This window comes from Pundamilia nyererei, unplaced genomic scaffold (genome assembly GCF_000239375.1).
Source record: "Pundamilia nyererei isolate P.nyererei 1_Seehausen unplaced genomic scaffold, PunNye1.0 scaffold00224, whole genome shotgun sequence".
Lineage (NCBI taxonomy): Eukaryota > Metazoa > Chordata > Actinopteri > Cichliformes > Cichlidae > Pundamilia > Pundamilia nyererei.
The window spans coordinates 456130-471611 of NW_005187625.1; the positions used below are offsets into that span (position 1 = coordinate 456130).

At 38.5% G+C, this 15482-nt stretch overlaps 1 protein-coding gene across 1 annotated transcript; it reads left to right on the top strand.

Annotated features, from left to right (window-relative positions):
* Positions 1 to 217: 217 nt before the first annotated feature.
* ftcd (formimidoyltransferase cyclodeaminase) lies at positions 218 to 15010 on the top strand. The gene is made up of 14 exons (XM_005748529.1): positions 218 to 337; positions 2494 to 2677; positions 2752 to 2880; positions 4991 to 5079; positions 5294 to 5473; positions 5775 to 5912; positions 7829 to 7960; positions 8039 to 8100; positions 13454 to 13580; positions 13659 to 13820; positions 13975 to 14018; positions 14259 to 14397; positions 14634 to 14729; positions 14815 to 15010. Exons 1-14 carry the CDS (start codon positions 284 to 286, stop codon positions 14896 to 14898), a joined length of 1620 nt encoding a protein of 539 aa, XP_005748586.1. The 5' UTR covers positions 218 to 283; the 3' UTR covers positions 14899 to 15010.
* The last annotated feature ends 472 nt before the right edge of the window (positions 15011 to 15482 follow it).

Here is a 15482-nt window from a genome sequence, read left to right on the forward strand (position 1 = left end):
CTGCCCTTCTGGACTGGACTATCTCAGGAGCGCAGCCTGTGATCTGAAACTGAGACAGAGTTCTCTTATGTAGAAAAAATCTGCTGGCATTTGAAAGAGTGTCTGTGTGCAGAGGTGGTAATCATTGTCAGGTGACCTACATACTGATCTGCTGCACACAGTTAATGATTGAACCGCTGCTCAGTGTCTGTCTGAGGGGTTCAGAGGTTTTTGGAGGGGGGTATGTGAGGTTGGACTTGGGTGAAACTGAACTCTTTGGGTTTTCATTCAGTTAGCAGGCACCATGGCTCAGCTGGTGGAGTGTGTCCCCAACTTCTCCGAGGGCCGAAACAAAGAGGTGAGAGGAGGACTTTTCTGCCTAATTAACATTTAAACAGTTTAAAGTAAATAAGTAAAGGTGTGTGAGTATTATCAGCAAAATGTGATTCAAGTATAAACGTGCTCATTGTGAACTGAAATGCTGTTTGACTTTAGTTTTAAAGTTACAACTGCAAGTGTTTGTATTTGCTGCTTTGATCTGTGTGTTTGATTTAATAGTTTATATATGTCATGATCCTGGGTCTGTTGACCCAGCGTTTTGAGTTTTAGTTTATGTAAGCCCGTCAGGTTTCCTAAGTTCATTTGTTATCATGCCTAGGTGTTTCTAGTTCTTATTATTTCCCCCTCGTGTTTCCAACTATGTTAAATCTCCCCTGCTCTTCATGCGTTTCATGTCTGTGTCTTACGTTGTCAAGTTCGGGTTGTCATGTCTATGTCTCATTATGTTTCCTGTTTTATTGTGAAGAGGTCTGGTGTTTCTGTGTTCAGTTTTACTCTCCCACGCTGACGTCATTATGTTCATGTGTGCCAGCTGTTTCCCCATGTGTTCCCACTTCCCTCATCATCCTCCTGTGTGTATTTAGTCCGTGTGCTTTCAGTCATTTGTTGTCAGGTCGTCTGCTCATCCATGTCTCATCCCCAGGTACCCATGTCAGTTCACTATGGTTAAGCTTTTTCATGTTTTGTTATTAGTTCACCCAGTTTAGGTTATTGTTTAGTTTTCACCGATGCCCGATTATTTTTACCCTCATTGCTAGCCTCAATAAACGGCTTGTTTTGTTTATCCACACTACGTTTTGGTCTGCGTTTGAGTCCTCCTCTGCAACACATACGGTCTGCCCCAGCCAGACCGTGACAATATATCTTTGACATTGAGATGATTTTAAAAAATCAGAAAAAACTTTAGGCTCTTTTGGCAGTTTGAGATCATGAGAGAGAGAGAAGCGGGTGATTCCCTGTGAACAGCACTTGGTGACAGTGGGGAGGAAGAACTTCATCTTACAGGAAGTAGCCTCCCTCAGAGGAACAGCCATCTGAGGAGAAAGGAAAAGAGAAAAGAAGAGCATAGCAAGATCCTAGACTTCATTCTTCATTTGCCTTTGAATTTAAAATAAAAATATTGATAGATTTCTGGATCTTTACTGAACAGGAAGTGCATAAAATGCTAGAATATTACTTAAACTGTCAAAAACTGCAATTCAGTAAAAAGTGACCAAGATATGGTTTAGAGTAATGAGATATGTCATTAAACATTAAACAGCTAATCTTTTTATCTTTAAACAAACAAAATATCTTTAAACTGCTCTGAAAACAGTTTAAATGTCTCAACATGAAGTCTGCAGGAGACTGATGTGTTTAACGTGTGAGTGAGGTGCTCTTGAGTTCAGATTATCTGTTGAAACATTCGTTAAACAGACATTAAAGATTCACTCCAGAGTAAAGCTGTGTACTTACCTTTGCCCTCTGTTCCCACAAGAGGAAAACAGTTCCACGGAAGTGGGAACATTAAATAATCAGCTGATTTTCTGTTTAACCACAGAATATGCTTGTGTTTTGACAAACTACACTGTTCTCATATTCCAGCAGCACTGGTTTGTAAAAAATCAGCTGCCAATCAAACCAGAGTACAGTCCAAATTGGACACCCACTGAAAGCATCTGATGCTTTATGATACCAAAAATACAAAACAGGTGAAGCTGAAACCCAACTTTATGAAAGAGAAAGGACGTATGTGGTTTTCAAACTGCAGCAACTGGTGTCCTCATAACAATGTAAATAAATAAATAGAGCCGATGCAGTACATTGAGAAACATGTTCCTAATTTAAGTTTTTGATACTTGTTGCTAACACAAATTCTCAATTTTTTGATGTTATCTTTGTTCTATTTCCAGTTTAATGCGGGTTTTAAATAATTTCAAATTGTTTCCATTTTATTTCAATGACAGCTGAGTGTAAATTTCTACAGTTATAGAATCAATTCTGCATAAAATTCTGGTCATTCACTTCGTTGTGATGCTCATTAGAGCCATTATTACAGTCTAAACTCTGGCCACCGCAGTATCCTTACTCGCAATCCAAAGTGTTCTTGCTCTTTATCAACACAATATTTCCTTTGAGCTTGACTAACTAAAGCAGGTGAGCCACATTATTACAACTTCTCTATGAACTGTTTAGGTGATCGATGCCATCTCAGCAGCCATCTCCAGCACACCCGGCTGCAGCCTGCTGGACGTCGACCCTGGAGCCTCCACTAACCGCACCGTCTACACCTTTGTGGGCTCTCCTGAGGCAGTGGTGGAGGGGGCGCTGAACGCCGCCCGCCAGGCCTTCAGCCTTATTGACATGAGAAAACATTCAGGTGTGTCTGAGCCCAGCAGCTTATCTCAGGGAGCTGCTTCCTAACATCAAGGCATTAACATGTTTCCTGTCCAGGTGAACATCCTCGGACCGGGGCCATGGACGTTTGTCCCTTCATTCCCGTCCAGAACGTCAGCATGGACGACTGCGTGCAGTGTGCCAACGTGTTCGGACAGAAACTGGCAGAGATGCTGCATGTGCCCGGTGAGGCTCATTAAAAAAACTGCTTCAGCTTTACTGCAGTCAAACATGCAAGAAAACAAGAATGAGAAACAGAATAAAATTATAAAACTAAATGCCAATGTAAAATTTTAAAAAAAGTAGTCAATTTTTATTGTTTATTAGGAAAATTTTTAAAAAAACCAGTGATACCTGGATAAGACAGACAGAGACATAAAGCACAAAAAGCAAGTAACACAGACAGACTTATGACAACCTGCAATGTTTCACAGTTGTGAGGTTTTTGTTGTTAAGCCTTTTTCTCCACACAGTGGTTTTCTAATGATGGCAACAATGTCTCCTTCTTTTGTGGAAGGTGCTGATCAGTGCCCAGAATTTTTGTGTGAGTTAGGTAAATGACAGAGGTGCTAGTTAATTCAGAATTTCATATTGTAAGTAAATAAGTCTGGAATTTAATAAGTCTTTTGTAGCTGAGGAAATCAGACTGAAGTGGAAGGTTTTGGTTTGTTATTCAGGACTATAAGAGCTGTACGGAGACCGATTGCACAGATGCTAGTGTTGTATCAGTGGTGAGAGACGAAGTACATGAAAAAAAAAAATCACCTGTCGCATTCAAATGAAGCCAAAGAGTCAGAAGTTGATTTATTTATTGTTTCTTAACTGAGTCAAAAGTCTTATCTTATCTTGACTTCTGAGATGAAAATAAAACACTTTATGTTAGAGCCCAATAATAACATAATCCTGGGCCAATAATGTGGCAATAAAAGAGAGGGAACTAGTCAAGTCAAGTCAACTTTATTGTCAATTCTGCCACATGTACAGGACATACAGAGAATAGAAACTACGTTACTCTCAATCCCTAGATAAAAAAGCAAATGAACATTTAAATATAAGAGTGATTAAAAAATGCAGGTAAAATAATTAAAAAGTAAAAATTTTAATAAATAAATACAATACAATTTTACATATAACAAGAAAGCTATACAATATACAATATAATGGGTAAATGACATTGGGTGTAAACCAGGCAGAGTAGTGCAAATGGGCAAATAGTGCAAATGGAGATTTAGTGATGTACGGTAAGAGATAGTGTAACAACAAAGTACGTATTACTATTTAATTTTAATGTACATACAAGATAATAAACAAAGTATTTTTTTAGTTGACCACTGTTGGCCGAAATGTATAGCATAGAATAATGATGCCTGTGAGGGTAAAGCTGTTAGTAACAGTACAGTAATATTTTTCTAAGAATAAGAGAAGCTGTGAGCAATAAAATAGTAATTTCTGTGCAGAATTATGGGAATGCATTTATAATAACAGTGATGTGGTAGTAATGGCATGATAATAAGATAATAATGCACGTTGGTGTTTTCACATATTAGGATAATATTACAATATTTATATGTGAAATGAATTTTCCATATACCTTAAAAAGGGTCCTTTGTTTGAATGTAATAATATTCAAATATTTTATCTTTGATGCTGTGGTGTACTTGTGTGGTAGTTTTTATATAATAACTATAAATCAGTGCAACTAAATATAAGACTACCATTTCTACTATGCTGCATACAAAAGCTAAAAGCCAATGGAACAAGCTATTACTAGTTATTATATTGTAATTGCATAGTGGTATACGGTATTATGGAACTATTGTCCCTTTATGCCACACTCCACACTATTACCATGTTCTTACTGAGTTGTCAATAAATTGCTACCAAAGTCAGAGAGCAACTTTGTCACTACAAATGCAAACATTTGGACGTCAGCTCCAGTGCATGCTGAGCCCAGAACAAAACTCCAGAAGTGCAAATGAGTGGGTGGCACTGTATTCCTGGTCATTCTTTTAAGAGCTGTTAAAACAGACTGGTCAATTTTGAATGAGAACGCTAAAGTAAGGGGGATGGGGGAGCACAGAACTGGAAGGTTAATGAGTTAAAATGATTTGGGGGGTTTTTCCTGACTGCTCTGATTTTTAAAAACCACAAAATGTTTTTACATTAGAACCAAAAGGGAGGCTTCACCCTCTCAGCAATAAACCTGAGATTCAAGTCTCAGCTTACTATACACTGTTTTTGGTTTGGTTTTGGTTTAAATTCAAATTAAGAAGTAAATAAGGTTCTTTTTCCACAGTGTATCTTTATGGAGAAGCAGCTCGAACAGCGACCAGGAGAAGCCTTCCATCTGTGCGAACAGGAGAGTACGAAGCTTTGCCTGAAAAGGTGAGGACTCATCAAATCATTATCTCCTTTCTTCTTCGCTCATTTAGTGTTGTGTGGTTCTAACTTCTGAGAATGATTTCTAAAAAGAAAAAAGAAAAAAAAAGGTTTCTTTGTAACAGCAGGGTCAGTGATTGATTTTTATTTTTAACTTGAAATATGGTTAACCACAAGAAAATTGTCTCTATTTCCAATTACAATGTTTTTCTCCCTCCAGTTGAAACGTGATGAATGGGCCCCTGACTTTGGCCCCGCCGACTTTGTACCATCTTGGGGCGCAACGGTAACTGGTGCTCGTAAGTTCCTCATTGCCTATAATGTGAACCTGATCAGCACTAAAGAACAGGCTCATCGCATAGCACTGGACATCCGGGAGCAGGGTCGAGGGAAGGACCAGGTGCGTCCTGGGAATCTGGGTTATTTATTTAGCTTTTCATGTTGTGGGTGTTGCTCGCTGTCATGACATGATTAAAATGTCCTTTTAGGATTTCTTTCTTCCTGTTTTGTTGATGAATTTTTCAGATTTTTCTTTTTTAAATCAATTTTTTTCTAATATTTTCCACTTTTTGGAGAATTTGTTGAAATTTCCGATTATTTTTGAATTTCTTATGTTTGTTTGAAAGGTTTACTTAATTAAATAGGACTTGATATATAACTAAGTATTAAAAACTTTTTTTCTTCTTCTCTGTGTTCATAAGCCTGGGCAGCTGAAGAAGGTGCAGGGGATTGGTTGGTACCTGGATGAGGCTAACCTTGCTCAGGTTTCCACCAACATTCTGGACTACGAGGTGACGCCCCTCCATGCTGTGTATGAGGAGATCTGCAGAGATGCGGAGGTTAGAGCTGTGTGCTTTGTGTCGTTTCTGGGATGCTTAGAACTCAAATTACACTGCTGGAAATAGTTTATTTTGATGCACATGCTGTTTTTTTTGCAAATTAGCATTATAATACTCATTTTCATTTTTCCTGTAGTATATAAAAATTGATGTATCTCAAAAATAAAATTATGAAGACACTTAAAATAAATTTCCTGTTGTTGGAAACTTTTTTGTACAGCGTTTTTTTATTTACAGTTTTGAGGGATAAACCTCTTAAAACCACTTAAGCCCCACGCCCCAGGTACCAGGGGCAAAAAGGAGGACATCTCGTTTAATCAGTTATAACACGGGATGAGAAATATAAGTCCAGACATGTGTGGTATCCACAGAAACCTCAGAATCTCAGCTAAAATGTCATATAAACCATTTCTACAACCACCAAATACATTGAAAACAAGCCATGATTAAACGAGCAGTTACGTAAATGCACAGAAGACCGCTAAACAAACAAAACCGAACTGGAAATTCTCCAGACTTCATGTAACCGACTAAAGATAGGCTGGTTAGCTTCCAGAGCTATCACTGACTCCACACACCAAGTTTCACCACGATCAGACCAAATTCACTGAATGAGCCACAAAAGAAGACCACTAAAACACACAGTGGTGCAAATGCGCTAAGACAGAGATTGGCTTACCATCCCGATTTCCTCCGTTATTTTCGCTGGTAGCCGATAGCCACGTGATTACCAGTAGTTACCATGCCTACCTAGCTGCATCAGAGCCGTTTTCTGTCAACAACCATTTTAGACCCACCTACAGACACGTGACTGGACAGACGCCACATGCAGCAAATTTGGGCCCACGTCTGATTGGTTGAAGTGACGTGAACGTGGCATTGTTACTTTGTTTCTATTGGCTAATACGATTAAAAAGAGGTGTCAATCATGCAAATTGACCAAAAGAAACCAAAGTTACAGCCCCTCGGAGTTTAAAGGGCCAGAGACCATTTAAACACTTCATGCGCACTGCAGAAAAGGGCCATTACCATGTAAATGTGTGGTTAATTCTTCAAAAATATATTTTAAAATAGAGCATTTTTAGGCCTGATAATAACATTTTATTAATTTCTGCTCTTTAATACCTAAAAAAATTCAACTGGCATAGTGTCCAATTATGTGCCAAAATTGGACATTTTTGTACAACGTCTGGATATTGATGTATTGACAGGGCAGTAATTTTTTGCTGTTTCACTTTAGAAACATAAATCTTTGCACAGATGATGTTTATATGTTGGTTACTGAAATCCTGGAACCAAATGTGATCTGAGGCATATTTTTAAAATGGTTATATGCTAAAAATTAAAAAAAAAAAAAAAAAATTAGGGGAGGATAAAATATACTTACTTTTCCTGTGTTCCAGTCTCAGGAACTTTGACACAGTAATATCTGCTTCAATATTTACACCTCTGGTGAAATCTCACAAGTGTTAGCTTTATTTTGATACCAAGATTGTAAGGACAGAGTTTGTAATTGGAGAGACATAATCAATTAAATTTGGGCATTACATTTTCGAGCAGGAAGTTCAGAAACCCCCTTTGGTGCTTAAGAGGTTAAATTTCTCTAACTATAAATATATGTAAAAAAAAAGAAAAAAAGCTAAAAATGATTTTCATTTCTTTTGTGGTTTATTGCACTTTTTTGCAATTTTTGTGGTTACTATGGACTTAATGCATACATATTATTAAAATTTGAGCTATAGCTGTTGTATTACGTATAGCAACTTGAAATGCTCCCAAAAAGGGAACTACAACATGTAAAAATATAAATATAAGCTCTGGCAGACTATGGTAGGTCTTAAAGGGTTAAGTAAAGACCAACAAATCCTTAGACTGTTACTGACTTAATTTTTTCTTTTATTGAAATTGTCTTTTAGGACCTGAACTTGCCTGTGGTCGGCTCTCAGATTGTTGGCCTGATCCCTCTGAAGGCTCTGCTGGACTCTGCTGACTTTTACATCCAGAGAGAACGACTCTTCATTATCGAAGAGGAGCACAAAGTCCGACTGGTCAGCAGATGACTCTTTTTTTTTTTAAAGATATTTTAATAAATTATAGGCTCTGATTGTTTGTTTGTTTGTTGTCAGGTGATCAGTAAACTTGGCCTCGACTCCCTCGGTCCGTTTAATCCAAAGGAGAGAATCATAGAGTGAGTATTTACAAACTGTGATGTAGTCAGCTGATTCATTATATACTTTATATCCCGAAAAATATATAAGAACATCGAAGAACATTCAGCCCTTATAATGACAGGATTACATTTTATCTGTGAGTAATAAATCAACAGAAAGCAGAAGGACATTATAAATCATTTTAAAGTCTGTAGAACATTTGTGGAGTGGATTGAGAAAACTGCCAAACCCACCTAATAATCATTGAGGGTTAGTAGGTTGTCTCTGGCACCAGATTTTACTGAACTTCTGAACCCTAGCACACCAGTCGGATGCTTCTTTTCCACTGAGATGATGCCAGCATCTGTTGTATTTTGGTGTCTTTTAAGGACCATATTTCAACAAATGTGAGAACCATTTCTTATACAGTGTTAAGGTGGGACATGTCTTAAACAGAATCATGGCAGACAGAATCTGTTGGTTGAATCAGTTTTTTTTAATAGTAGTCCCTCCAGTAGTTACTGATATCAGTGGTTCCATATCAATCATATTTGCATCAGTGGATATCTGATATCTTGTATCAATGTCAGTTTGTTCTGCAATGACAATATCAAAAACTGTACGTCTCTCACTAGCAGTGCCGTCACTAGAAAAGAGGTCAAACGTGTTATGATTTTCATGAAGGTCCTGTTGGGGGCTTTAGAGTTTCTCTATGCAGGTGCTCAGAAATTCCTCTTTGTAGATGGAGCAGTTCATCTGTCTTCATCTGAGGCAAAAAAAAAAAAAAAAAAATTGAAACATGCCAATGAGAGCCCGATCCTTATGGTCCATAGTCCCAGATCTGTGAGGCTGTGGTTCACCTAGTTTGAGGCCAAGCGTCCAAAACAGTAGTTTTCTTGGCGCTTTTCAGCGCTGTTAATTCAATCTTGAAGGCTTGCTTACAAAAAATTAGAAAAAAGAGAGCTGATTATTAGCTCATCAAAACACAACACATAATCACCTGACAGGTTTTCTCTAAGTGCACTGTTACAATTTTAAAGGGCCCGATTCTAGACATGTCCATGTTTACTAAAACTCCCTCTAATAAAATAAGAAAACAACCCAAACCTAACTGACAGAATCCACCCATCACTCAAACAACAACCCCAAGGATCTTAAACACACAAAAATTTTGCTTATTAATCTATCAATATGTTATGGAAATTAGAACTTCAGGGCCACAAAAGTTTTGCCCTACTCTTGGTTTAATTAATACTTACATAGTCTGAAATCAGACTTAAAATCACTCCCTCTGTTCATTTTTCCCCACATCATATCTCAGTGGTTGGCCTCAGATTCCACAGCGTCCTGAGAGTCCAAGGTCAACTGACATAATTTCACCTGCTAAATACACACAAAAAATCTTGTTAAAAGCCACACAGTTATGTTCCCCTTTTAGCACTTTAACATACATAGATTTAGCACAAGATATAAACCCGTTATAACAATGTGTCATCACTAAATTATAAATTTCTTGTCCAAATCTGCCCTTCTGAACAGACCTGACCACCTTATTTAATTATCCTGTTACTTTACTATTATATCTTTCACCAAGTAATCCTCCTCAGTCTCTGCTATGTTTCCTTCATTGAAAGCCTCAGACACACAGCCACACAGGAAGCTTCTTTCTCACCACTCATTTCAGCTAATTTGCATACTGAGTCATATCTCAAGAAGTTACCATGACAAGAGAAAGGCATATTTAAATCTTACCACATTATTAAATTATTTTATTCCTTCCTAGGAAAATCACTTGTTTTGCTCAATCGACACAAGAGCACTTCCAATTCACTATTTTAACACTACTTCAAGCTCTTAATCACTTTTTCATTTTCACCAACGTCACTCTCTTGTCATGGAGCTTTTCTGAGTTATTCCTCAACTTCAGGGTTTAAGTGTGTTAAATTCACACTATTTTAACACTAATAAACAGACTCACATGCTCAACATGCTGTCTAATCTTCATGAGCTCTCTCGTAGTTGTAATGTTAATGCATTTTCTGTTTGTGTGTGTGATTTTGTATGTTTCTTTTTGCAGTGTTTTCCAACTTAAGCAGTCAGTTTTCTCTTCCCCAAGTTTACTAACCCAAATTTTGATGTCCCACCTTAAATAACAGCATTCCTTGTCTTCAGCCAATTCAACCAGAAACTCGGCCTGAACGTTTCCAGTGATGTTTACCTATAAGTTTCTTCCGACCGCTGCATGTGGAAAATTGATCCAGGTCTGCTTTACACCTAAAAATAACAAAACTGAGACATTTTCATTATCATGAGTGCTTAAACGACCCACTTCTCTCTCTCCGGCCAGAAATACCAATTTATTTCATGTATTCACCTTGATAAATGTAAGCGTGTTCTTCCTTGCGTTCATGTTATGTGGTCATGTTAATGGAGTGTAAGCTGCTTCTTCATTGCATATGTATTTTATAATCAGGTTTAACTCATGCCTCTTTGCACTGAGCTGTGGATTCAAACTATCTCAATTCTGCTTCTCCCCAAAAATTATTTCACATGTAACCCTTTGTATATGTGTGTTTTGTATAACCTCATTGTTGTGATATGGTGAACATTTCTTAAACCTTCATAAGTTCAGCCTTCAATCCAATTTTCCCATATGCATTCACTATATAATGTCCAGGTTCACCTCTCACTGTTCTCACAGTTTCCTGTGGGGCCTCGCAGATCAACACAGGCCCAAATCAGCTGTTTCTTCTCTCCATTGCTTCTCTCTTGATCTTTTCAGTCTTTTTGAGGATTAGCATGGCAAATATGAAAATCAGTGTCCAGTGCTTCCACACAGTTGTTTATCCCACTGTTCAACTTCCCAGCTTAGAGTTCAGAGTTCATGTTCCATCAAGTGTTTTCTTACATGCTGCTGCTGGAGTCTTCAGTGTTATAGTTCAGTTGCACTGTCTTTTTGCCTGCTGTTAATTCTTCAAGTACACGGTGTTCTGTCTGTCTTCTGTCTTCATCAGGAGATTGACTGTCCTTTAAGCTTCTCCTCAGGATAAGGAGACAATGAGAGGTGAAGCTGTCAAATTTTAAGCCAAAGCCTGGCCTGTTTTCCTCCCAATTCTGTTAATCTATGCTTTTGCCGCTGTACTCATGTTTTCAGATTGAGAAGAGTCCACCTGTATTGACACACTAAAACCTTCAATTAATATCCTTTTCATTTCTTTTCTTAAGACATCCATTTGCTTCATCTGCCTAGATTTTAACTCGTCTCTCTCTCTCTGGGTGCACGCTTCACACACCAGCCAGTTTCTTTTTATGGGCATGCAAAGTTCCTGTCACACACACAGTTTCCTGTCAAACACACACAGCCACACAGACTCATATTTTTCTGTTTCTCTCCTTCCTGTTTCTACAGGATAATCGAACTCTTATTTTTTTTATATTTACAGTCTATAAACCCTCTGTAATTCTGCTAAGTCTGGATCTAAAGACAATGTGCCCTTATTACACGCACACACACACTTAAATATACTAAGCTCTTTCATTTGCCAGAATTCACACCAAATCTTCAGCGTGCTCAGCAAAGCTCTTTCAGACATCAGGACAATTAACAATTTTCCACACATATCACCATTCTTTCAGCTCAGTTTTGTAGCATCATTCACGCAATACTTTCATCAGCATTTTACACACTTCCCTGAACTTCGTCGCCTCACACACACTTTTTTCTCAAAACAATGTTCACCTTTAATCATTCATTCCAAATGACAATTTTACACTTCACTTATACATTCACACATTTATATATAACAAAAGACTGCCAGTAACTGCCAAGATAAATTATTTCCATTACCATATTCACATCTTCACTTCATCTTCCTCTAGTAATAGTCATCCTACCATTTCGACTAATTTAAAAGCATCTAAGCCCAGGTTCGCCCACCTTGCTGGTCAATTGTAGCCGTTATCTGTCCGGGACAGTGGCCCAATTACTAAGTCCTATCTTAATCTATAAGCGCTTCCCGCAGCTCGACAAGAAGCTCCACCTCATGAACGCCCAGCGTCCTGCTGGCGCCTGAAGCTTTACGTAAAGCTTACATGTGAGCCACGTCTAAAATGGTCACGCCCGGGGGCCCCGCCCCTGTCGGTCAAACAGTGCAAGAAAAGTGGTGCTTGACCACTAGCTATTAACGAGCGTCCCCAGTGCTCGCAGTTGCCAGCTGAATTAACCCTCTCGCCCAAGGACAATGTTCCACGTCCGGAACAGAGTGGAGGCATAAACCTCAGAACATTTTGCACCCCTAGGAAGTCCAAATTCCCTTCCTAAGTACTTTAAATAATTCTGGAAGCATCACTGGGGACTATAACCGCCAGTTTATTATCTGATGCCCGGGTCCCACCCTATAATCAATGTGGGAATAAAATTCCCTGACCAAATGTCCTAATCTAATCTCTTTTCTTGGCTGACGTAACACACACATAACACACCAACTTCAAACATACATCACAACAACTTTCAACTTCACCCTAAAATTAATCACAATAAATGTTATCAAATATCCTCAAACTTTACCTGTATTTATTTCTAATTACCCAAAGGTATCATGGACATGTCACCTGAGACCTACTTAATAGATTTTATAATTTAGTTTAATTTCCACTACTGAGCCACTTTAATGGTAATAATCATCAATTCAGCGGACAACTAATTTAGAATTTATCCAATGTGCACAATTTTCAACAGGCTTGCGCTTACCTATACTCTTTTGTATAGGTATGAGGTGGTCTGTTGTCCACCTCATATCAGATCGTACCTTAAGGTCCAAATTAGTCCCCTCAGCCGCAAAAGAATCCGGGTCACTGGCACCAAGTATTAAATTCCGGTTCTTTTGGATTCTTTAGGGCCAAGAAAGACACGGCTCAAAAGTGGTCCTTTTACTTTAAAAATGATCTTTATTTTACATATCCGGGATAATGAGACCTGAACACAAAACACACAACCCCAGGTCTGAAGCACAAACGGAAGCCTAGGTATTTATATACTTGCTCTCTACGTCACACCACACTTTAAGTTTCGATCAAACAGCCTAGTTGGTTTCACTTTCTACTGCAATTACCATGCTTCTGCAAAAGCATGCAGTTTCCTGTCAGCACTTTTGGCACAGAGTGTACTCAGAGTTAGGCCTTTCTTATATAAAGCAATATAATCAGCATATAAACATTTAAGATTATAAATTTAAACCTCAACAACATCCAGCATCAATCCTGTGACAAACCCAGAATATTTTAAAATAAAACAAAAGCTATATATAACATTATTTGTCAGTATTACATAGTAGATGATAAATGATGATGATATCTTGTTAAAGGTAGGTGTGGTGTGTATCACCTGTGCAGGTACATGGTGAAGTCACAGGAGGATGGACAGCTGGTGTCTTTGTCTCTGCAGCAGTTTGTTCAGAGCGTTGGTGCTCGGACAGCAGCTCCCGGAGGAGGATCAGTTTCTGCAGCAGTTGGTGCAATGGTACGAGCTTTTAGGTTCATAACAAAATGATACAATTCTACTTTTAGTTACTTATTTTATTTCGTATCCCTCTTGTAGGGGGCCGCACTGGGTGCCATGGTTGGTCAGATGACGTATGGGAAGAGGCAGTTTGAGAATCTGGACAGTGTGATGAGGAGGCTGATTCCTCCATTTTATCAGGCCATGAATGAATTGCTGGACATGGTGGATGCCGACTCCTCCGCCTTCAACAGCTACATGGTGAGGAGGAAGGTTCAACACCTGCAGAGCCTCAGAAACATCTGCAGGCACCCGGAACCATTTCCACTCTGTACTTCTTTCACTGTAACCAGATTGTGATTATGTTTTGTCTTCATGTCAGATTTGAGTTGATCATATTCGTCTCATGTTGTAGGCAGCACTGAAAATGCCAAAGAAAACTGCAGAGGAAATGAAAAGGTGAATACTCAAGACTTTAAGACCACCAATTACTGCTAATGACTGAATGCCGTCAGGTTACATTTTTTAAAATGTCTTTAAAATGTCCTTGTAACTTTCAGAACCACGTTTCCACGTTTCATTTTTTTTAAATAATCAAATATTCACTTTGTTCTTTTTACAACTGAATAGGTCAAAACTAATTTCATTTCTGTCACCTGCAGAAACACTTCCTGTTTATTTGTTTGTTGTTCTCATCAGGAGAGAAGCTGCGATGCAGGAAGGACTGAAGCAAGCTGTTGCCGTCCCATTGGCTCTTGCTGAGAGGATCAGCATCCTTTGGCCATCTCTTAAAGAAATGGTTGTCTACGGAAATTTTAGCTGCAAGTCTGATGCTCAGGTGTGAAAAAACAATCATTTCTACTTGTTCTGCTCAGATTCTCTGAAGGTTATAAAGTGCACCTTCAGTATCATGGTGATATAAACTGAGAGGAACTTTGTCTTTTACTAGTGGTGTGTTAAAACATGAATGCATATTAAATCTTTTAGTCTTTACTCCCACTTTTCTGTCAAACATCGCCTGCAACAGCAAAGCTGTAAATAAGCCCACCTGTCATGTTTTATTTCTGGTCTCAGGTAGCAGCTAAAGCTTTAGAAACAGCTGTTTTTGGAGCGTACTACAATGTCACGATCAACCTCAAAGACATCACAGATGAAGCCTTCAGAGCAGCAGTAAGTGTGTCCATGAGGTTCTTCAATGTTGCTGTTGATATGCTCTGCTTGTGAATAACTCGTTTTTTTTTTGTTTCTGCTGCAGACCCAGAAGAGAGCGTCAGAACTGCTGCATGAAGCCAAAGACAGTAGTGCTGCCATCCTCCATGCTGCAGAGAAAAGAAACTGAATAGACTGAAGAAATCAATAAAGCTGCACAAGGAAGATAATCTGACATTAATGTGACTTTAAACACTGAAGAGCTGGATACAATGACTGTATTACAAGGGAAAATCTTCAGAATAAAGAGGTTACTTGAAATAGTAAAAGTTTTTAATTTTTGGTCATTTCTTTCTGTTCATATTCACAGAGCAGAATCACAATAACATTTTATTGTAAGATGATTTTCTGTCGGGACAGATTATGTTGCAGTGGACGAACATGGTACTAGAAATACTGGTAAAAATTGTATCGTATGCGATGGCAGACCGTGGAGATGTGGGGAAAGAGGACCCAAACGCCGGCAGGGCTCTAGACTAACTTTTTGCCATGGGCTGTTAAGGTTCACATAATTGAGGAAGGAGAGTACAAACAACCGTTGGTCCAGAAGATCTTGGTCAAACAATTGATTTTAATGAATAGACGTGTGGGAAGACCACTGTACGCAGACAGTAATTAATCTTCGACTTAATCAAAGCATACACAGATGTTTATAGCATCAGGGTTTGAATTAACGACGCCCCTTCATACGTCACAGACAGAATATATACATAC